The sequence below is a fragment of the Phallusia mammillata genome, chromosome 5 (genome assembly GCF_965637545.1).
Source record: "Phallusia mammillata chromosome 5, kaPhaMamm4.hap1.1, whole genome shotgun sequence".
NCBI lineage: Eukaryota > Metazoa > Chordata > Ascidiacea > Phlebobranchia > Ascidiidae > Phallusia > Phallusia mammillata.
In genome coordinates this window covers 2465014-2488006 of record NC_137256.1, presented here as the reverse complement: position 1 = coordinate 2488006, position 22993 = coordinate 2465014, and the positions used below count along the sequence as shown (strand labels likewise).

Here is a 22993-nt window from a genome sequence, read left to right as displayed (position 1 = left end):
ATTAGGCTACTTCAAATTGTTTTTTTGTTTCTGTTGCTTTGTTACAATTAGTACAGTATACTACAACACAGACCCGACAGATGACGAACCATTGTCATCTGTCGGGTCTGTGTTGTAGTATACTGTATTATATATAAACCAAGAAAACTAAAACCGTTTGTCAACAGCAGAAATATTTGACCAATTAGCCTGACGTGAATCAAAAACTTCTCGTTAAGCCTAGCGACTTGTCAATGGGAAAAAATGAATAAGTGGTTAATGTAAAACTTTTCCGCTGTGTCAACACTAGAGGAAAAACAAACGTATGGTGCAAGTTCATTGTGCTGTAAGTGCCTGGATGGTAGTTGCATTTATGATTCGGATTAATTTGAAGTAGTTACTTGGCTGCAAATGTTAAGGACAATTAAGAATTCATTGATTTGCAATAATGTTGCGTGCTCGTACACCTCCACCCGCTTATGTCGATGTTGAAGATTCAAGGAATACATTTGAGCTTACTCTGTCTTGTAGGTAAGTAGGCCTATAAGTACGGTTTTATGTACTTTTTGCAATCTCGATTTGTTGTCGTGTGGTGATGAAAGACCAATAAATGTTGCATTAAAGTTGAGTTGAGGTTTATTTCGCTTTATGAAAGACAATATAACATAATTACATTACAACAATTACAAACTGTTAAAATATTCAACTAACTGGACAGCAGCTGTGGCACGTTAAATGTCATAAAACGTAAAAGTAAAGAGCACTATGCTACATAATAAATGCCGCGCAAGCTGTACTTTAAACATTTTCCCGAAATTTTTCGAACTTTTTGTGGCATATCCTAAGCTTACCATGTTTAAATATTTTGTGTATCATGTCAAAAAAAAAACTGTGTTTAAAGATAATTTTGATAACAATTTTAAGTTCCATGAGTTGTAATACCCCTGTAAATTAGGACAGTAGGCCTATAGTGCAAAATGGTCTCAGCTTCGCCAATATTTAGTTTTTTGTCATAAGTTACATTCAAAAATCGCAAAAAAAACTTTTGAATTTTGTGCTGAAATGAAGAAGCAAACATTGAATGCAATTTTTGCTTTATGTGGGTTTTATCTAAAATCGTATTTTGTTTTCAGGAATCTTAATCATGCCTTATATTTCAAAGCCAACCCAAGTAGGTATTATAATTTAAATACACGATTTTAACAGTTTGTACACAGGCTAAACCAAATAATGATCCTTAGTTTAAATTTATACATGTTTTATAATTATTGTAGCCTACATATTTTTAGCAGAACATGCATTTTATTTCATTTTATCTAAAGGTCAACCATTACACCGAACCCCAAATAATTGTCAACAATTGATTGTTTTATTTAGGGATTATCACGTACACAGAAAAACCGGACACAAAAAAATGGATAAAGGTAAGTATTTAAGTGCCACACTGCATGACTGAAGTTTGATGCAAAATTGAGAAGTGTTTCAACACAAAAAACAAAGGGACGCTCCGTAAAAAGGTTATCTTTGATTTCCTATTTGGTTTTGCAGTACGGAGAAACTGAAGCTATCAGCAACAGCCTGAATCCAGACTTTGTGAAAAAGTTTGTTATCAACTTTTATTTTGAGGAGCAACAGAACTTAAGATTCGACGTGTAAGCATGTGATTTAACGTTAATAACTGCATTTAAACATTTGTATTCTTATAGTGTAACGGATTCCGATAGCAGGTGTTTGTATATTAAATTGTTTTTGTTTTTCAGGATAGACACCGCTAGTAACAGTCTTTCAAATGATGTAAGATCAAAGTTGTCAATTATTTTCTTAATGTTCACATAGACCTTTTAATTTTTTTAGACCCAACTGGGACATGCCACTTGTACGCTTGGAGATATTTTGAAAAAGAACAAGTTTACAGCTCCGCTCAAGTGAGATTGTAATTTATTTTTGATATCAAAACCATCTGACAACAAAATGTTTTCAGTTCATTTTGCTTTTGTTTTTTTTCAAACAAATGACATGTTCAGTGATCTTTTTCCACCACGTTATTGAGGTTTAGGCTTCGTTTCTGAAAAACAGTAATCTTTTTTAATGTTTAGATACATCTGCACATTAGGATTATTTGGGATTAATTTGGGTAAAAGTTTCGAAACTGCCGGTGTGGAGTTGCCAGACTGGTTAATATTCCAACAAATAACTGAAAGTATATTTGTTGTAACTTACATTTTTTGAACAAAATACTGCACATGGTTCCAGAGATAACTCCAAAGGAGAGATCATAATATTAGCAGAAGAGCTTGATTCTTCTAAGGATGTGATCTCTATGCAGTTTTATGGAGAGAAATTAGACAAAAAAAATTTGTTTGGAAAATCGGATCCATATATGGTGTTTAGTCGGTGCAACGAAGATAACAGGTTTAAACTGACTTTCATTTCTTGCTTGGTTAAGTAGATCTACGAAACAGTTTGATTTTTTTTCAAATAGTTATAGTTACAGACAAAATGGGTGGAATTTTTATGCAATTTACCCCGTTAAACAACACCTTTAATTGTATTTCTTGAAAGTTTGAAAAGTTTGAAAGCAACATCTAAAGTGGTCTTGCTTCCACAGAGTTTTGATCCGAAAAAAATAGCCTTCAAAAAATCCTCACAATGAAAAACGCTTTGTAGTTTTACAGTATGTCATAAGACGGAGAAGATCAAAAACACCTTGAATCCAAACTGGAAACTTATCGAAGTTCCAGTGAGAACAATATGTAATGGGGATCCTGACAGAACAATCAAAGTAGAAGTTTACAGCGGGTATCACGATGGCGGGTGAGACAAAGTAGCTCGAACAGTTTTTAACAATTTTGTACCAAAACTGCAACGTTTATTAAAACATACCATCAAAAAAATTTACCCCGTTCTGTGAACGTGCATTCGCTCATTGACGAAAAAATCTTCTTCACAATATTTCAGTGACAAACTGATTGGCAATTTTCCAACAACATTAAACAAACTGAAACGAGGACCCGGCGAAAACAATGATTACAAGGTAACCAACACCCTTCTGTTAAATGTTAATCGGCTAAAAGTTAATTTTAAAATCGACGCTCAATCGCTTTTAAAGCAGTTTTGGGAATACACAATCTAAACTAAATTTAAAACATTTCAAAGGCTAGGCGAGGCAAGGTTTTTTACCCTGGTACTATCAACAAACTGGAGTACCGTTGGATGGCTGCTGGCCAATATGGCGACGTATCTTTGTCAAAGGGCAGGAACTTGGCCGAATGGTCCGGTGCGCCTGACTCGTATACAGACACACAAAAAACTTGATCGGGATTCGTCCCCGGGATTGTCCTGGGTTCGAACCCCGTGAAAAAACGTGTGTAATGTCCGCAGCTTTTAATCCGTGTAATTTTCACACAACTTATTACGACAATATGCAAATTAATGCACTTGCAGTCTTCTATATTTAAATTCTAAACCAAAACTACTGAATCTGTTTTTTTCTCACTATTGAAGGTTGGTTGTACCTGATTAACGTTTGCAAGAATAATAAACTCAAAAGATTGAATTATATCATTACTGCAATTACAAAACTCTTGTCTTTTCAGCCTGACTGAAAAGAGATGTTCTTTTTTATCTCACAGTGCATCCACCCAGAACTTAAAGAAAAAAAGAAGAACTACAACCATTCTGGAATAATTAAACTTTTCAAATTCGAAATTGAAAAACAACATACTTTTCTTCAATTCAGACAAGGAGGGTATGTTAATTGTGAAACCTATTAGTTTTTGACTTTGATAAGCTTATTCGGTTTTGCATGAACTTCGATCAGCCACATGTATGTTTGCAGTTGATAAGAAACCTCCCTCGGCTAACACTGCTAACAAGCCTCCCCCAATATCTTATTAACATTAACTCACAAACTAGCAGCCGTTTCGGATTCATAGTTTTCAGCACACTTGCTTATCATGCACTAAAGTTGCGCAAACACTTATGCGCCTTCAAACTTTTTGCTATCTGGCTTCTACAGTGCTTTATTTTAAGTTTCTCTAAATATTTTCTCCAAATAAAACACTTCGACGTTTTCACTTCTGTCGGTTTTGTTCACATGAAGGTGGCAAATGTAAATATTGAAACATTGAAATGTAATTTTGTATGTCCGGTGTGTTGCAACTACAGGCAAATATTGTTTCGCACGTTTTGTTTACAGAACTGAGTTAAGTTTTGTCGTTGCAATCGACTTTACAAAGTCCAATGGAAACCCAAAAGAGCATACGTCTCTACATTTTGTTACTCCAGACCAACCGAACCAGTATGAAATGGCGATACGAGTAAGTAGAAATTAATTCATAAAAGTTTTGTCTAGCTACGTTAGTTTTGTTTTGCTGTAGTAAAATTTTCATCATGCGTTTTTAAGAAAATCAAATTCGCTTCGTTTCTGCTACAAAACCAGCGCGTTAGTTGCAGCGCTTTTGCTTTGTTACAACCAATTGTGCCCTCAACTTTGTCGCGCTGTTAACGTCTGGAAGGTGCGCAGCCATTTCGACAAGGTGAATGTTTAAGAGCAATTGTGTTGCTTTGATTGTTTTACCCGAGGTAAATTACCAAAACTGGTCAACAAACAACGCCATTTTAATCAATCAGTTTCTGTGAAAAACGGTAAATATGCCCTCGAAATGTCGTAACCAAACCGAAATACGTCACCCCGTGTTACGTAACCTACCACACTTAATTTTGTTGTTTTATAGGCAGTGGGAGAAATTGTTCAACAATACCAGTGGGATAAACGTTTTCCGACTTTTGGATTTGGCGCTCGGTTGCCACCTGACGGAAAGATTGCGCATCGATTTCCTTTGGTAAAGCAAAGTTAGGACACACGGTCCTTCAGCGACTACGGCTAACCTACAGCTATTTTGGTTCTTACAAAACTCCAACACGAATACACTAGGCATAAACGTATTGCGTTGTTCAATTTATTTTCTATTGAGAGTAAACAATGTGGTCGCAGACTTATACGGAAACCTTATTCGCATTCATAAAACTCCAGGCCTGATAAAGTCGCAATGAAGTTTACCTGATGGTTTAATTAAAGTCATGTGGTACAACAACTGCGCTTTCAGAATGGTGACCCCACAAATCCTGATTGTTATGGAATAGAAGGAGTATTGGAAGCTTACAGGTCAAGTTTAAATAGAGTTCAACTTTATTTACCTACCAACTTTGCACCGATCATCAGTCACGTCGCAAGGTGAGATGTATTTGGGTTAAACTTCATTGTTTGGCCGCAATGCAGTTTTAAATCGGCCACGAAAGAAAATAGTTTGAAAAGTATATGTACTTGTGTGACATATATGGTAATCGGTGTGATTTCCTGAAAAATTGCTTACGCAGTTTCTAACGATTAGTTAATTAACGCTTGCAGGTGAAGTAGGTGAACGGTGCAGCTGCAGCGCGCCTACCACCCATCCACTAATTGTGCCCTTAGCTTTGTCGCGCTTTATAACGTTACAACGTTGCGCAACTATTTCCTGCTTGGTGAATATTTTAGCGCAATTGTGCTGCTGCGATTTTGCCCGGCAAAATAAACTCAGTTCAACTCAATGTTCGAAATCCGGAACGGTTGACTAATACCGAATAAAAAATCGACATTTCTTGCTTTTTTGCTACAAGTTTTTTTCTCTTAGCATGGCAGCCCGTTGTCCCGGTTCTTCCTGTTATTACGTGTTACTCATGATTACCGACGGAGTCATAACGGACATGGAAGCGACAAAAGAAGAAATCGTAAACGCATCACGGCTACCAATGTCTATCATCATTATTGGTGTTGGAACTGAAGATTTTGAAGGTAAGATCTGCTTTCCTTTTCTGAGCAAAACAAATCATGCATAAAGCAGCGCGTCGTTTTATGTCTATTAACTTAAACTAAAAATAGAACCTCGACCGAAAAAAAACCCTAATGATGTTTCAATGTAGCAATGAAAGAGATTGATGGCGACGCCGTGCAGATGGCACATCAAGACTTTGGAGCGGAACGAGGCATAGTACAGGTTTGTTTTTTATTCATTTGCACTTTCTCAACGTCCTTGATCATATACGAGCATATAACATGGGTTTAACTTGTTCTTTTGGTCTATACTTCTGTTTTTTTAGTTTTATATGCTTATAAAAATAAATAGCAATGCCAAAGCATTAGAAAGTATAATTTTCCATCTTTTTAAATCAGAAAAAAGTGTTAATTTTAAAGTTGCGCTTAATCAATGTGTGTGTTTTATATTTTATTTAAAAATTAATGAGTTGTTGAACGTTTTTTTTCTAGTTTGTTCCACTCCGTGATTACTTTAACAAAGAGGGGAGAACAACAGGACTTTTTTGGGAGAATCGACTGAGAAAAGACGTCCTTGCCAAAATCCCAGATCAACTTGTCACCTACATGAAGTTGAACAAAATAAAACCAGAAGGCGAGCAGCTTCCAGCTCATAACACTTTTTGGTAAATTGCCTCATAAGCTAAACAAGCCATGCAAACTGATGTGATAATCTCCAAAACTATGTCGTCGTACAGTATCAGCTCCGCCTTCGTATGTGGCCTAAACATGTTTCCACCTAAGCTAGGGTTATACCATACCAGCGTGAGCAAAATTCATAAAGGTTTGAATACGTAGGCCATCTTTGGCGACACCAACCTTGCGTTATATAGCATGATGTGCTGCATGCCACTAACCCAAACTGTTCCATTTACGGTAGTAAAAATTTGCAATCATAAAGATAAATTGCGCAATTAAGTTACAAAACAAAAATGGTAAAAAATTGCTTCAAAAGCGCAAAATAACCTTTAAATCAAGCCGATCAATTGTTTCGCATGTATGTGGGCAGCATTGTGCATCAAAAACCGCACAGACAACATCGGTTTCTTTTGCGTTATTGGTTTTTCGTTTATGTATTTGCAACACTGCATTTTTTTGGTTCTTGGTTTATTGTGTTTTAAATGAAAAACAAGAATCTATTGTACAAAAACTGTTCTTAAAAAACATTTGACGATTTACCATATTGTAGTTAATTGAGATAACTCGTTGTTTGCTTTTGAAGTGATAATAGGCTACTGTATTACAATCACTAGCGTATTTAGGGGGGGACAAGGTGCCATGGCCCCCCCTCAAGAAATTTTGACCGGCTGTTTTAGTATTAAATCTTGTAATTTCAGACAAAACTGTGAATAGCAATGTGCGCTATTTTGTTTAATGTGCGTAACGCATTGATGCTCGTCACACATCTCAATAAACAATGAATGCCAATCCAGGCCACTTGGCGTCCAACTGCGCGTATGGCGTTACAATGGATTTTATAATAACTTTGTTACGTCACACTCATACAAGTGAAGATAATTCACAATATGATTAAGAGGCAACCACTGTTAGAAACAACTGTCGAGTGTTGAAAAGTGTTACATGAACACGATCGAATCGTGACTATAACGTTCGTTACTTACAGCAAGAGTAAGGGCTTCACAGGGCCTTAGGCTAACCAGCATTTAGTTGATATTGCGAGTTTAATAGGCACAACAGGTGCCAACAGCGAGGTCTACACAGTCTACCGCAAGGTGGCGCACTTGTTGTCGCAAGGTGGCGCACTTGTCACCGCAAGGTGGCGCAATATATTTTATGCTGTTGCCCCCCCCCCCCCTAAAACCGATCCTAGATACGCCACTGATTACAATAGCTATTCTTATTCGATCTACTGCACAAATTTGTTTTTAAAGGGACCAACACTTAACAAAAACGGTTTCAATAGCAACAGATTTGTTATACTCTACAACAACTGCTTAGAGACAGCACATGCACGGCACCTTGGTGCATCGATAGTAACTTTCCGAATGTGGAAAAATCCCCCGGTTTCGATGACGTAATCACTCGTGATTTACAAAAAACATTCCACTGCGTCATCATGGGACGGAATGACAATAAGACTATAAAGGAGAAACTTCGATAATCAATTTCCCAACAGTTAGTGTAACCCAATAGTAATCAAAGGTTTACAAATTAACAACTAAACCAAGTACTTTGACCTCGAAAAGTGAGCGATGACAATTCGGTCATGTGATTAAATGACGGGCGTGCATCGGCGCATGACGAAAACAAAAACATTCAAACATGTGTTTTGTGTATTTTATTGAAAGTCACGTAGGGCAAGTTATGTCTTTGTTATTCAATGTAGCGTGCCATTCGTATTGTTTCTCAATCCTTGAATGAAGTTCATTACTCACTGGACTCATTTCTAACACTTGTTGGTTGTTTTAGTTGATACTTAAGATATTATGCTTTGTAATGTGACTTTTTGCAATAAATATCGTTTTTCTGACATATTAGTTAGAAGAGTCTGTCGATTTTGACACTATTATATAAACTAAAGTCAAGTATGCTCGAAAGTTGAAATCTAAAATTAGTGGAAATGTAGCAAGTATTAGTTAACACAGGTTAGATCATATTTGCAACTAAATGATGACAAAACAAGGCTTTGTTTGTGAAAATAATAAGTTAAATTTAGGAAAAGCATTGTGTTGTCAGACAGAACAAAAAAAACTCTATGAGCGTCAGCACTTTACTGAAGGAAAGCTTAATAAACGAATAGAACTAATTTAAAGACATTGTTTTTATCAACAAAGCAATAGCTTAACTTTTATTAGTTATTACTCTACTTGCATGTGCAATCTACATTTTCCAAAAAAATTGCCTCTTAAAAAATGCATGTTTTTCAGTAGAGCTCTTCTAGCAAATGTAATCTTTATTCCGACGTTTCAACGTCCTATACAGGTCGCCTTCATCAGGGTAAATAACACTATAGTATTGTGCCTGATAAACAAACGAAAAAAAGGAATTAAATGCAAGCACTTGATATTATGCCTGGCAGCAATAGCTTATATATGTGCATGTTTTTAGGTTTATAGCCTTTTACTTTAAATATACATTATTTTGGAAGTGAGCAAAACAAAATGTCAGGTTATGGAACAAGTTCAACTCCCTCGGCACCACCGAGTTTCGGACTTGTGCAACAAGGATTTAATTCACAACCTGTCATGACAATTGAGCTCACTATATCTTGCAGGTAAGCAAATATTTGGAAATTCAAAAAAATCTATTTTACTTGTTAGAAAATTTCACTCTACCCTCACAAAAATTCATTGTATATGCATTGAATACTGAACTTGTTATTAGAAAATTTCACTGTACCCTCACAAAAAATGTTTATTGTTTCGCAATGTCAAGTAAAAAGTACAGAACATATATACAATGAATCGGAAATACAATGAAAAAGCAGTAGAGACACATATTAAGAATGTCAAAACTAATTTGATGTTGGGACAATACCAAATGAATGTGTCTATATTTGTGCAATTATTATTTTTTGATTTGGGAATGATAATTAAGGACATCTGTCCCGTTGCTAACACAGCATATGCTCTGATGAATTTGTAAAGAAATAATGAAACCCACACCTGTGCTTGATGGAGATGATTGGATTAATTTCCTATCCATCTCTATTGTGGTACCAACTTGTTTACCACATACTTTATGTGGTTGACCACTATAAAAGTCCTAATGGTCATTGTGGTTTGTAGCAGCATTTACTGGACAGCACCAGGAACAGTCAAAACTAGATGTGCCAGTTAGCTTTAGACAATAGTTAGCCATATAAATCACTTAGCTTTAAAAACATTTCGATGTCAAAAGGATATTTTAGTTGTGTCGTAAATAGAATTTATAAGAGGTTATTTGAAACTATACAATATGAATGCACCAGCTCCATTTAAACCATTTTCTGCAATGACACCAGCATCTACTATGGAATTAGCTGTTTACTGCAGGTTTCATTATTTTTTTGTTTATTTTACCATCATCTTTGAAACTTTACATTTTTTGGTTGACTAAAATACTTTTTGTTTTTAGAAATCTCATTGATGCTGATGTGTTCTCCAAGTCGGACCCAAGTAAGCAAAGTTCATTAATTAATTAAAAAGTTGTGTATTCTATAACATACAAATAAATGTTGTGTTGTAATGTTTTCACAAATAAAGCCAAATTTTTCATCTGTTTTGATCTATAGAATTGATTATTATTGGCCAGTCATTTATTGCTGGCATTTTTGTTAGATCTTTTATAGAGTAGATTTTTGACTAAGTATATATTTAAGGCAGAGGTGTGCAACCTGCGAGCCAATTGCGGCCCATTGGTTAAAGGTTGCACGGCCCTCAGAAATCGTTAGTATCAAAGTAATGGCAAATAAGTCCGCTCGTTATATATTTTTGAGCAGATCAATGTGCCTGGTGCTATTTTTTTGGGGACCTGACAATAATGCGACTGGAATGAAATGCGAATTTTAGTTAACTCAATATAGGCATATTTGGTATGCAACAAAGTAAAATCACCTTGTGTTATATAAAGGTGCGGCCTACGATCTAATTATGGTAATTGTATTTGGCCCGACAATAAAAAAGGTTGCACATCCCTGATTTAAGGTACAAAAATGTTTCTTTTGCCTCCTAAGATGGTTATGACACAAATTCCACTTTAAAGGTTTGTCATGACAAAAGTTACTGCAAAAGAACTTTTGTAGAGAATTTATAAGTACACAACTTTTATTTGCTTTTCAGTGGTTGTTATGTACACACAAGGGATTGGCTCAAAAGAATGGAGAGAGGTATGTAGCACAAATTACCAACTTACATTGCAGAAATTATGCAATAAAAAAACTAAACTCCTGAAACGAAAGTACTTTTTTACTAAGTTTGTGTGAAGCAAATAGAAGCTTTGAAAACATGTTTTACATTTATAGTGTTTAGTTACACCAGGGGTCCGCAAATACTTTTTGGCGCGACCCTAAAAAAATTGCTCTAAATTCTTGCCACCCAAGCATCAAGTTTGTGAAAAATACTAAGCAACTAAATATCAATGTTAAGACTGATATTATGCTCTTGTCAGTTGCTATTTTCACATATAACTGTAGGTAAACAAAGTTATATATTCTAAGAAATGAGAACTGTGGGCCCTGTGTTGAGAACACAGCTAATCAGAAAACGCATGCTTGCACAGGTGCACTTAACTTTTTCTTTTGTTACATAGCCTGTATGTAACAGTTACGTAGTCATACATAACAATGCAATAATGATTAAAAGGTTGAAAAAGGCCGAAATTCATTAATACTGTAGATGCGATGCTTCTATTAATGGGAAATTTAAAATATTTCGCGACCCAGACTGGAAGGTCGACCCAAATTTGGGTCGCGACCCACTATTTGCGGCCCCTGGGTTACACTATGTAAAGATTCTGTGTAAACTTTCAAAGAAAAAAAAATGTGGTTCAATGAAACCCATAAACATTTGCTTTCAAGATTAAAGAGTTGTGTTTTATGTCCCTTCTTACCTATATTGAATTACTGCAAATATTGTATAGTTGGTTGGAGTTGTGCAAATGCATTATGGATATTTATGACAAATCAAACATTTCCTTATGATTGTGATCAATATTTTTACAGTTTGGACGAACTGAAATCATATGGAACAATTTAAATCCAGATTTTGTAAAGAAGTTTGTGGTGGATTATTTCTTCGAAGAACGCCAGGCCATGAGATTTGATGTGTAAGCAGTGTTAATGCCAAAACAATTTGAACTTCCAAAAAATAATTAAGTATGTCTTATTTATTTTAGGTATGATGTTGATTCCAAGAGCGCCAATCTTTCAAAACATGTAAGATCATGTTATTGTTGTGATTCTGACTTAAATGCTCAGGCCATATGTCTTTTTTTCAGGACTTTCTCGGACAAGCTTTTTGTACACTCGGTGAAGTTGTGGGAAGTGCGGGAAGCAAATATTCTACTCCCCTCAGGTAAGAGGACTTTTTGTTGGCAGCTCTTACCAAAGATGTTGTTTAGCCGACTATGTTCACTTGTGACAGTTGCTGTCCTGTTTTGGATCAGAAAACATTTGAAATGTTATCACTGTTATTTTCATGACTTTGGCCACATAAAAAGCAAAATTTTTTAAACACAAAAACATAAAATTGTAACCTTTTTATTAGCAACAAAAGCGGCCATTTCAATGAAAATTCAAGTGAAAAGGTGTCATGTTAATCTTGCAAACTATAAATAACATTATTACATATTTCCAGAGGAGTTAGTTCACAGGATCATGGAAAAATCATAATATCCGCGGAGGAGCTTGATTCTTCTAAGGATGTGATCTTTATGGAGTTTAATGGTCGAAAGTTGGACAAAAAAGATTTGTTTGGAAAATCGGACCCATTCATGGTGTTTTGTCGATGCAATGAGGACAACAGGTTTGGACTAACACTAACGACATTTAGTGACCTTTCATTGGCAACACAAAGCTATTTGTATATCGTGCATGCCTGACTGAAACTATTGATTGTAGAATTACATTTTGGTTTTACGAATAGTGACTTAGTTCTTTTACTAATGGTTTGCAAGTATTTGTCCGCAAAGTACTTGAATAGTGACAATTTTGTATTTTTTAAGACAAACAACAATTTTTTAAAGGGTAGTTGAACCTCTATGGCTTGTGAATTATGGGCGCAATTTTTTTCAGTGTAAGGCAAAACTATTCTTCTAATCTTTACAAAACAATTTTACAGCTTTACAGTCTGCTATAAAACTGAGGTGATCAAAAACACTTTGAATCCAAACTGGAAACTTATCGAAGTTCCGGTGAGAACAATATGTAATGGTGATCATGACAGAACAATCAAAGTAGAAGTTTACGACTGGGATCGGGATGGCGGGTGAGAATATTAAGGTCTAATTTTGTGTTAAAGTTTTTGTATGAACTGAACAGCATCATCACTGTCTGATTTGTTAAACATTTTCCAAATTCCTTTCACACTTGTTCTGTAAAACATCTGTACTCCCTAACAATTTTAAAAACCTACATTAGCACTTTGTTAACCAGAAACAAACAAGCCATCAGTTCATTTGTGACAAACATAACATTTCAACAGCAACTTGTGTCAAATCTCAAGTGTTAAAATTGCTGTTGAAACGTTATGTTTAAAACTAATATACTGGCCTGTTTATTTCTGGTTAGGATTTTTGAACTGCAAATTGTGTACCTAAGCATTTTGTTGATTTGATCATTGTTGACTGAACTGGAACAATGCCAAGTCACTATGGCTTACTTTTGCTGTGACAAATTTTTGTTTTGTTTCCACTTCTCAGACACGATTTGATTGGAATTTTCACAACAAGCGTGAACAAACTGAAACGAGGTCCTGGTGTGGACAATGTGTATGAGGTAAATACTGCAATACTCAAAAACATGTGTTTCATTACATTATTGTATTGGGACAGAATTGTTATGTTGACATAAATTAAATCAACACTCACTGCACCATATGCTATGTGGATAAAGGGAAACCTTTCCTAAGAATTAGTTAAAAAGCTTTGTCAACTTAATTTAGATACTGTCTGTTTTATGTTTTCAACACATATGCTTGTTATAAACAAATTGAAAACGTACTAAATTACAAAATGATGAAGTTTCATAATGTGTAACATTTTGTATTGTAGTGTATTCACCCCAAAAAGAAACAGAAAAAGAAAAAGTACAAACATTCTGGAATTGTGAACCTTGTCAGTTGCAACATCAAGAAACAATTTACTTTCCTTGACTACATTCGAGGAGGGTAAGTAACAACTTACAAAGTATATTTTCACATCACTTTCAAGCGAAATATAACTTTAAAATTTTTTTCTCATTTAAAGCGGTTGTAAAATCAGAATGTGTCAACAAATCATAGTAACCTTTCATTGGTGTGACATAATTCATTGGACCTTTTTATCATTTCCTTCTCTCTTAATATATATGTAGGCGTGTTTGTTTCTGCTTTTCTGTACTTTATTTCACTGATGAAAACTTTTTTTCAAAACGTTTGTGAAATAAAATGATTACATTTTTTGATTTTTAGTAAAGCTGCTTGCCAAGTCTGTGTCTTGTGTACCTGAATCACATTGTGCCTTCGAGTTTATTTTGTTTCCTATCATGAGTCTGTCCTATCACAATTAAACCTCATATGTTTGATGCATTCTTGTAGAACTGAATTGAATTTTGTTGTTGCAATCGACTTCACAGCTTCCAATGGAAATCCTTTACAGCCGTCATCTTTACATTATATCAACCCACACCAGCCAAATCAGTATGCACTTGCTATACAGGTATGAGTAAAAAGTTATAAAACATTCTATTTTTTGTATATTTTGTTTGTATTTTTGAAAAAGACATTCAAAACTGTTTTTTTAAGAAACTTAACACACAAAAATTAAATACTTATGAAAGTGATGATGATATATTTTTACATTCTATGTTTTTGTCAATCTCTAACACTTTTTCGTCAACCTAAATAAACTTGGACTTTTTCATTAGGAAATGTGGAAATTTTAATGCATCTTCAAACCAGTATGACTACGTGATAAAAAATGTCCCAGCAGGGGATAGTGTTATTGACGGAGCCATCTATTTGTTACAGCAAACTAAAAAAATTCCAGAGGCAGAAATTAAACTTCGTGTTTAAATTAACTGAAGCCCTGCGAAATATGTTTTCAAATGCTGCAGTTGCTGTGTGACCGACTCGAAGTACGTCATCGTTGCCCTCACCAACGCTGTTGTTGTTGTTTGTAGGCAGTTGGAGACATCGTTCAGGATTACGACACAGATAAACTTTTTCCAACTTTTGGATTTGGCGCTCGCCTGCCACCTGACGGAAGAGTGTCCCACCAGTTTGCTTTGGTGAGTTTTTACATCACTGGTTCATTATGGGTCCCCTTCCCTGAAGGGGACACATATTGATTTTACTCGAATTTGTTTTTGTTTTTTTTCTTTTGTTTTTTCCCCCAAAGTTTGTCCGACCCGTTTTTCCATCTAATATTTGATGGATTTGGATGAAATTTTCACAGATGGTAGATATAGGTATGTAGATGTGCATCCCACTTTGTTTTTGTTGATTACCCTAATATTTACCCCGCTAGCCCCCTAAAATGGGTACTTTTCCCCAAAGTTTGTCCGACCTGTTTTGCCATCAAATGTTTGATTAATTTGGCTGAAACTTACACAGATGGTAGATGTAGGTATGTAGATATGCTTCCCACTTTGTTTGTCCTGATAACCCCAGTATTTACCCCGCTAGCCCCCTAAAATGGGTGAGTTTGTAAACAATGTCGGAATTGGCTGAAATTTGGATAGCTTGTAGAGTATGACATTTATAGGTGTCGATTGTTGTGTTCAACCCTGTAGCCCCAACATTTACCCCACAAGCCCCCAAAGTGTATGATGTGTTTGTATGTTAATGGGCACCACAAACGAAATAATTCTGTGGCGCAATAGTGTTACAAGGGAAACTAGTTGTATGTTACTTGTTGGTGGGTTGCTTGGTGGTCATTTTTGCACCATGGCAGTTAGGGGGTGACATCAGAAGCATTAGCGGTTATTGCTCAAAACACCTCTAGTGGTCAAAATTTTAAACATTGGCCGATTGGGCTGAAATTTTGCAGTACTATTGATTGAGTCATTGAGGTTTCATATTTTTTTTACTTTAGTGTCACATCCCATTAGTTACCCTACTACCCCCCTAAAATGGGTAAGTTTATTAAACAGTATTGGAATTGGCTAAAATTTGGGTAGCATGTGGACTATGACTATCTCTTGAAATGCACTATTTTTAACTTTACATGTGTGGGGACCCATGAGTTTCTGCCTGCAGAAACAACTAACAACTAAACACTATGGCTTATATGGGACCCAATACAAAAAAGGCATGGGAAATATATTTATGTTTTAAAATAGGTTATAGTGTAAATGCAACGACAAAATGTGCTAAGCCACCCTTCTAGTTTAATTAGATTTTGATAAAGCTTTAAAGATAGGTGATCCCTTTTTACTTGTGGTAAATAATAATTGAACAAAAGCGACATGGCAATGGTATAATATACAGAAGGATGTGGTAAATAATAATCATAGGAATCAGTTAAATTCTTGTGTGACAAGTGCAAATGCGTTTAGAATTAAAGTGAAAAACAAAACATTTTGTAAAGCAAAAAGTCATGTAACTAAGAATGGAAAGTATTTTCCAAGTAACGAAATCGGTCGATAAAATCTTGGAATATATATTTCGCATAATGGCATCTTCAGTTCCTTATTCAAATAGAAAAAAGTCATGTAGGTTTAATTCAAAAAGCAGACAACACGCTATTGAGTAGCAAAAACCGGTTTTGTGTGGGCGACTTCTTTCACTGCTCGGATTTTAAATATAAAAGGACGGATTTGGGACGGGGATCGGCACATTGGGACGCGGGAAATTCCAACCCGATTCCCGGTCGTGCAAGTACTTGCGACGTCGATGTGACTTCTGTACATGGGCCGCCGCGTGTATAGTGATCATAGCGAGCGCTGCAAGCACCAACAAACTCCCGATCACAAGAATCGGCGCAGGGGGAACGTTAGCACCGAATATTCCTAGAACTATCAAACCCAGACCAGTAGTAAAACACAAAGGCCCTAAAATTGGGTACAAGCATTTGCCGCACATATTCGCTATGTTCTCTACTTTTTGTTGGGTTCGTTCCATTTTATCCACAAGTTTTTGTTGTTTTCTCGCGCGTTTCTGCATCTTGCGTTCCATTTTAATTCTTTTAAGCATTTTCTTCCGTTGAACGCGCAGAGCTTTTTCCTGTGCAAGACTTCTATCCTTAACCTTCACAAACTTTTTCTTGTTTTTCTTCAACTTTTTCGCCGATTTTTTTTCTGTCGCATTCTCTCGTTTGTGCTTCGGTGTTGCTGCACAGCGTTGGATAGTTTGCGGACGTTGTGGGTTGTACACAACTCTATCCAGAGTCGTTCTCTTTGCAACATAGGGTTTTGCCATAAACTTGATCATTTTTTCCTGTTCTCTTATTCTTCTTGCTTCCTGAATGCTCTGGATTGTTCTGCGGTATCTTTCCTGAGCGGTAGAGTCGGCCATCGCACAACACATGCAAAAACTTGCTTATGTTTATCCTCGTCAAAGAACAACAACAAATTAACAAATGATAATATATGGTGGTACTGCTATATTACCAATCTCGGAAGGATTTAAAACAGGTTTGTGATCGGGCCCGAACCCGAAAGTACCAGCTAGAAGTCCAAATATGAAATAAAGCTCTAATTAGGACTATTTTAAAATGAGGTTTCATTTACCAAAGATTAAGTACGACACAAATTATGTTAAGTCAGGCCCGAATCAAATGCGTTTTATTCTAAATCAAACTCGAACCGGAAACGGAAAGTCCGTTCCGGTTACAACTCTGGTTTGAAGCAAGTTCTCAAGCGTGTTACTTGTCTGTCTGTAAACCCAGATTCTTTACCTCACTAATCCCGACCGAATTTTGCTGGCTTGTTTATCCTCTAGGACAGTGTTTCTCAACCTGGGGGTCGCCAAGCACTTTTGAGGGGGTCGCGAAGACGCAACCCAACTCGGAATGATTTTGTCATAAAAACTTTCCCTATGACTTCTGTTTAGCATAGTAACTCACACGACCGTTTAATTTAGAACGGGCGCAACAATATTTGCGATCTACAAATGCGGTTTTTGGCTTTTCTTAACATAAAAAAACACGAAATAGTGAAATGGTTATTGAAAATGACCCACAAACACAATTTTAATGGTATTCTGGAGTACAGCAAAGCGCCAAACTATTGCAGCCACGTTAGATTGCAAATGTGTGATGAACACAATCAACACATTCTGGTTAAACTTCTTGTGTGCGTGTGTAAAGGGGTCGCGTGGTGTTAGAAAATCTCTAAAGGGGGTCGCGTGGTAAAAAAGGTTGAGAACCACTGCTCTAGGAGTAAATTTATCTCGGTGAAAACCGCTCGTTTAAAAATTGAATCAACTTTTGCAAGCATTTATATACAGCGAAGCGTAGGCTGAAAATACCCGACTGTGGTGGGATTTAAACCCATAACTCGTGCGTTGGCAACTAGCTTCTTACCAACTAAGTTACACATATTACTTCACAAATATAGCTGGTGGTATCGTAACCGTCAAACGAAAGCGCGTGTTTAGTTAAGCGATACTTCAGTTTAGGACCAGAAATTATATTTGTCTGGTCTCTGTAAACCTAAGGATAAACAATATAAAATACACCTCCTCCTATAAACGTTGCTCTGTCAATATACGCCAAACTCTATCACTAAACTCCAATTAACAGACCAAAACACAATCAACATAAGGCGCATCCAAAATTATTAAATTACTCTTTTCATAAACTGTGCTTTACATGCTAAATCCCATTTAAACAAAGCGGAATCACTTTTTGAGTCTGCGTGTGCCGTTAGCCGGGATTTTCACAAATGCCCGCGCAATAAACACGTCCGCTACGTCATCAATTATTTATTTGTGACGTCATAAGCGGTGTTGTTGAGCGATAAAGCGACAAATCGCAGCACAGAGCCCGACTCTAATGGTTTCACGATGATTGACACCTGTGCTGTGTTGGAATTATTTAACTACGAAAGCAAATCACCTAGCCATGGATTATATTCGTAGTTCAGCTTAATAAACAAATTTACCGTGTAACATTTGCCGCACAAGTTGATGAATCAAACTTAATGCTATGCCGGATTTCGTTTTTGCCTTTTGAACAAGTGTTTTAATAACGTGGTAAGAATTTGCTTTTTTTCCATGAAGACACAAAAACGACACAAAACGTAGTTGGTTGTCTGTTTTTAAAGTGTTAACTGTTTACAAAAATTAATTATTTAGTCACAGAATTGCAACATCTTACTGGGGTAAAAAGTTTAACTGGGAACACTATATACGGACTTGAAAAGTAATTTGATCATGAACATTACTGCCAAAGAACTGGTGTATAAAGAGTACATCGTGCAGACGTTTCAACAATCTCTGTTGTCATCATCAGTGAACCTGCACAGTTTAACTGGATCATGAGAGGAGTGTTTGGGTACATGGGCTTTTTGAATACATTGGGGACCACAACATTAGATGTGCATGCTATGGCCACATACTGGTTTATTCAAAGCATAGATTTTCATGTGCCTGGGCATACACAAGCTCCCTGAGTACACTGAGGACCACTGTGAGCAACATCAGATGTGCATGCTGTGACCACACACCAGTTTATACACACCATAGGTTTTCAGTAGGTTAAGAATCTACTCAAACTAAGTGCGCATTAGGGATGTGCGTAGGTTACAGAGAGCAAGCAAAAACCCCAATAGTGTCGAGATCCGTTACTGTTCGATATGTGCTTGTAAAATAAATGTTAAAGCTTTCTGCAGCATTGCGCTGTAACATTTTCATGCATTAGGTCAACCATGATTCACTTGCATGCATGATGCATAAATGTTGTGTCTGCTGTGGTTGTGCTCTTTAAATATGCAGTGTATTGTTTCTCAACAAGTGGCGATTTTGTACGCACTTGGCTAGTTGGTTTAAGGTCGTCACTTGCACTTGGCCATTGGTTGCGTGTTTGTGCGACTAATTAAAAAGTAATCCGCCTCTTCTTCAGGGGAGATAGAAATATTCCGCGTATAATGCAGTAAAAATGAAATTATTTGCCCACTTAATATTCCTGCAAGGATTTTTGTACAAATGGTCTCTGAAGTGTGAATTGCCGAAACTCAAGCGGTCAAATTAAAAACTAGTAGGATTTGAATTAGACAACTTTGTTTTACTTGAACTTTCCCAAACAAAATAAAAAATTTGTTAATTTCAATTTATTGAAACTTCATCACTTTTTGACATTCTGATTCCTAACTTGTCGCTTTCGTCTACAGAACTTCAACCCTTCAAATCCTGATTGTTTTGGTATCCAAGGTATAATGGAGGCTTACCAGTCCAGTATCAGAGCTGTGCAACTTTATGGACCCACAAACTTTTCACCGATTATTAACAATGTCGCCAGGTAAAGATCATGTTTTGTGTTTCAATAATGCTTAGGCACGATATCATAAAGCAAGCCGCCAATTTGGGAGGGGCAAAATTGTTTGTTTTAATTGTGTGACTTTATACAAATTGCTACGATAAACATATTCATACCTGGATCAGCCCTGAAGCGTCGATGCAGACCAGCGATCACGGCACACTCATATATAAATCATAGTACGCCAGGCCTATTAAAGGCGTTGTACCAAGAAAATCTAGATTTTTCTAGCCTGTGCCTTGCCATATGGGAATGCATTGGGGGACCAGCTGATTCGGTACAACGCCTTTAATAGGCCTGGCGTACACTATGATCTATACAAATTGGTTTTAAACACAAAGTTATGGGACCAAACGTACTTAAATTTTTTTACGGAGGAATGGCTTTTCCCTGGCTGTACCACGCCAATGCTTGCCAATACTGTATGAAGGGTATCTAATTAAGTTCAATCTGCTGTTTAGCCCGGTGTTAAACTGTGTGCATTAGTGGTTTCCAGCCTTTCTGTTTATATTTCCATATGGCAAGGTTCAGAGATTCGAATGGTGGGATTCGAACCCACGACTGAAACCGTTTGAGAATGCTTGGGAGACCGGCTGATTAGGTACGAAGCCTTCAATATGCCTGGCGTCATAAGACCTTTTGAGGTAGTTTATTTTTCATCATTCAGTTGTTGCTACATACTTTTATTACTTTCAGCATGGCAGCGTCATGTAGAGATGCGTCACGATATTACGTGTTACTGATGATAACAGACGGTGTTATATCGGATATGGGAGCCACTAAAGAGGCAATTGTTAACGCTGCTCGTCTGCCGATGTCGATTATCATCGTTGGAGTCGGACCTGCAGAATTTGACGGTAGGAAAGTCTGAGCTACTCACGTACTTGGTCATATAGGGTTCTTACATGACAATCCAACGGAGTCACTTGGTATAGTGGATACCAGCCTGACCAAAGTTTATAGCGCCTTACGCAGATTTTAAATGATTATACAGTTTTAGACCAGAAAAAAAAATCTTGCTCACAGTGGGTTTCGAACTAGCATCCTGTGCCTTTTCCCATAAACTATTGTGGTTCGGTTTCTGTAAATTGGCACCAAATATTTGTTGTTGTTTTTTCGCTGTAGCAATGGAAGAACTCGATGGCGACACCGTGCGTGTTTCATACCGGGGCATTGAAGCGGAACGAGATATTGTCCAGGTGTGTACGGATTTGTCCTGTAATTAATAAATGCCATAAAGTAAACGGTTGTTACCTTGTTTAGTTTGGCTTTCACCTTGCAAAAAGGTTATGTCTGAATTTTTGGTTCAGGTCTATGAGGTCTATGAGTAACCATTATTTTCAACTGTCTCTAATAATAATGCATCTTTTTTGTTGTTGGCTTTTGTTTGTTGCTGGCTACTTTGCCCGGCAAATGATATAACGTTAACTCTCATTATCAGTTCGTCCCCTTCCGAGATTACGTCGGTAAAGGTGGAGGTCAAATTCTGAGCCAAGCTCGACTCGCAAAAGATGTTTTGGCGGAAATTCCCGACCAACTTGTCGGCTACATGAAAGCGCGATCCCTGAGGCCGGGAACGCCGCCTCCAGTTTACCGAGGTCAACCCGCGCCAGCCCAGAACGCACCGCCATCTTTTGTTACACAGAATCCCCCACAATTTTCACCACCGGGTTATAATTAATTAATTTGCTTAACCTAAACAGTTTTGCCAGTAAAATACTTCAGCCATTGGTGATGATTGCTCTGCTGCCTAAGTGACATTTGAAATTTCAGTTGTTACTTGTTCACAAGCCAAACCAAAGTATTGTTATGCTTCAAATACATATGTATAACTGGGCTGAAAGAATATTGCAAAGTTACATTTTTGGTCAGCTCACTGGTACAATACAGTACGTAAACCTCGGTTAATCCGGGCCCATTTGAACTAAAAAAATCCCGTCTTTTTCCCGAGTTAACCGAAGTTTACTTGATAAAAATGTTTTCAAAACTTCGTCGTATTACCGTACAAGATACGTTCCTGACATTACTTTGCAAGGTATGTATGTAAGCTTCTTTATCAAATCTTTTCACCGTTTGATTTTATGCATCTTTTCACGATCTTACTGGTCTTCCGTGTTCCATCCAATGCCCTGGAATAAAAGTGCACTGTTTTGTGTGTTCGATGTACTTATTTTCCGGTGACTTGAGTATTCCAATATGTTTTATCGCACTATAACAATAAAGTTTCATCTTTCAATTAAGTTTGCACTATGATGTATTTGCTCTGATACAATTTCTCTCCTTTAAACTACTGTTTCGTGTGCTGAATGCTTGGTGCATGTAGTTTCATATTTGTATTTTTTAACAATCTTGAATGCTCTGTTGCAGTGTTTCTTATTGTGTCGCCTTTTTAAACTGTACTTTATTTTGCATGACTTTGTTAATTTTTGTTATTGTGTTTTGTTTTATTGTATAAAATAATGTTTTATTTTGTAGCAACTGATTGAAAGCAAAAGAATTTGTACATTATGGTACTAATACGGTTTAACAATTCTATGCATCTAAACTTAAGTTTTATTTGAAGGCTTAAGTCCTATTAACTGAGCAAAGCTATTTGTTGCACTAATAACTGTCTCTTGGTACATTTTCGTCAGTACAATATGCCACATTATAACTTGTATTGCATAAAACGGCACAATTCATTTTGCATGAACATTTTTAGTTTTGTTGCGAATCAAAAACCCAGAATTTCCAATTGTTGATATTCCTCTTTATTTTAATCGTTTATTTTTCTCTTTCGTGTGCGTTTGTTTTGACCTAAATATGCTACAAATAAAAAGTTTCATGATTATTTATTTTATTCGACTGACGCAAAAAAACAATTACTTGCCAACCTAATTGCATGAAAACAATCGTCAAGCAGAAGTAAATTGCACATCGTAAGAACGGTATGCAGCCCTTAAAAGCGAAGGTCGCAATAGTAGAACAAGCTTAAAATGCATCAAATTAGCTCTCGTACTTGTGTTGTAACGCTTTGTGTAAATGGCTCGCCTATCTATGTACTTATAA

General features: G+C 36.5%; 2 protein-coding genes across 2 annotated transcripts; both read left to right on the top strand.

Annotated features, from left to right (window-relative positions):
• The first annotated feature begins 173 nt into the window (after nt 1–173).
• LOC145230257 (copine-5-like) lies at nt 174–7282 on the top strand. The gene is made up of 16 exons (XM_080095643.1): nt 174–510; nt 1113–1150; nt 1357–1403; nt 1528–1631; nt 1740–1773; nt 1834–1904; nt 2233–2391; nt 2647–2793; nt 2938–3013; nt 3612–3727; nt 4178–4298; nt 4716–4823; nt 5088–5215; nt 5652–5812; nt 5941–6014; nt 6284–7282. The coding sequence occupies exons 1-16, from the start codon at nt 428–430 to the stop codon at nt 6458–6460; spliced, it is 1644 nt and encodes a 547-aa protein (XP_079951769.1). The 5' UTR covers nt 174–427; the 3' UTR covers nt 6461–7282.
• A 1615-nt stretch (nt 7283–8897) lies between these two features.
• Nucleotides 8898–22784, top strand: LOC145230254 (copine-8-like). The gene is made up of 16 exons (XM_080095638.1): nt 8898–9065; nt 9908–9948; nt 10612–10658; nt 11493–11596; nt 11666–11705; nt 11768–11844; nt 12127–12294; nt 12610–12756; nt 13190–13265; nt 13541–13656; nt 14065–14185; nt 14649–14756; nt 19800–19927; nt 20642–20802; nt 21071–21144; nt 21387–22784. Exons 1-16 carry the CDS (start codon nt 8953–8955, stop codon nt 21624–21626), a joined length of 1761 nt encoding a protein of 586 aa, XP_079951764.1. The 5' UTR covers nt 8898–8952; the 3' UTR covers nt 21627–22784.
• The last annotated feature ends 209 nt before the right edge of the window (nt 22785–22993 follow it).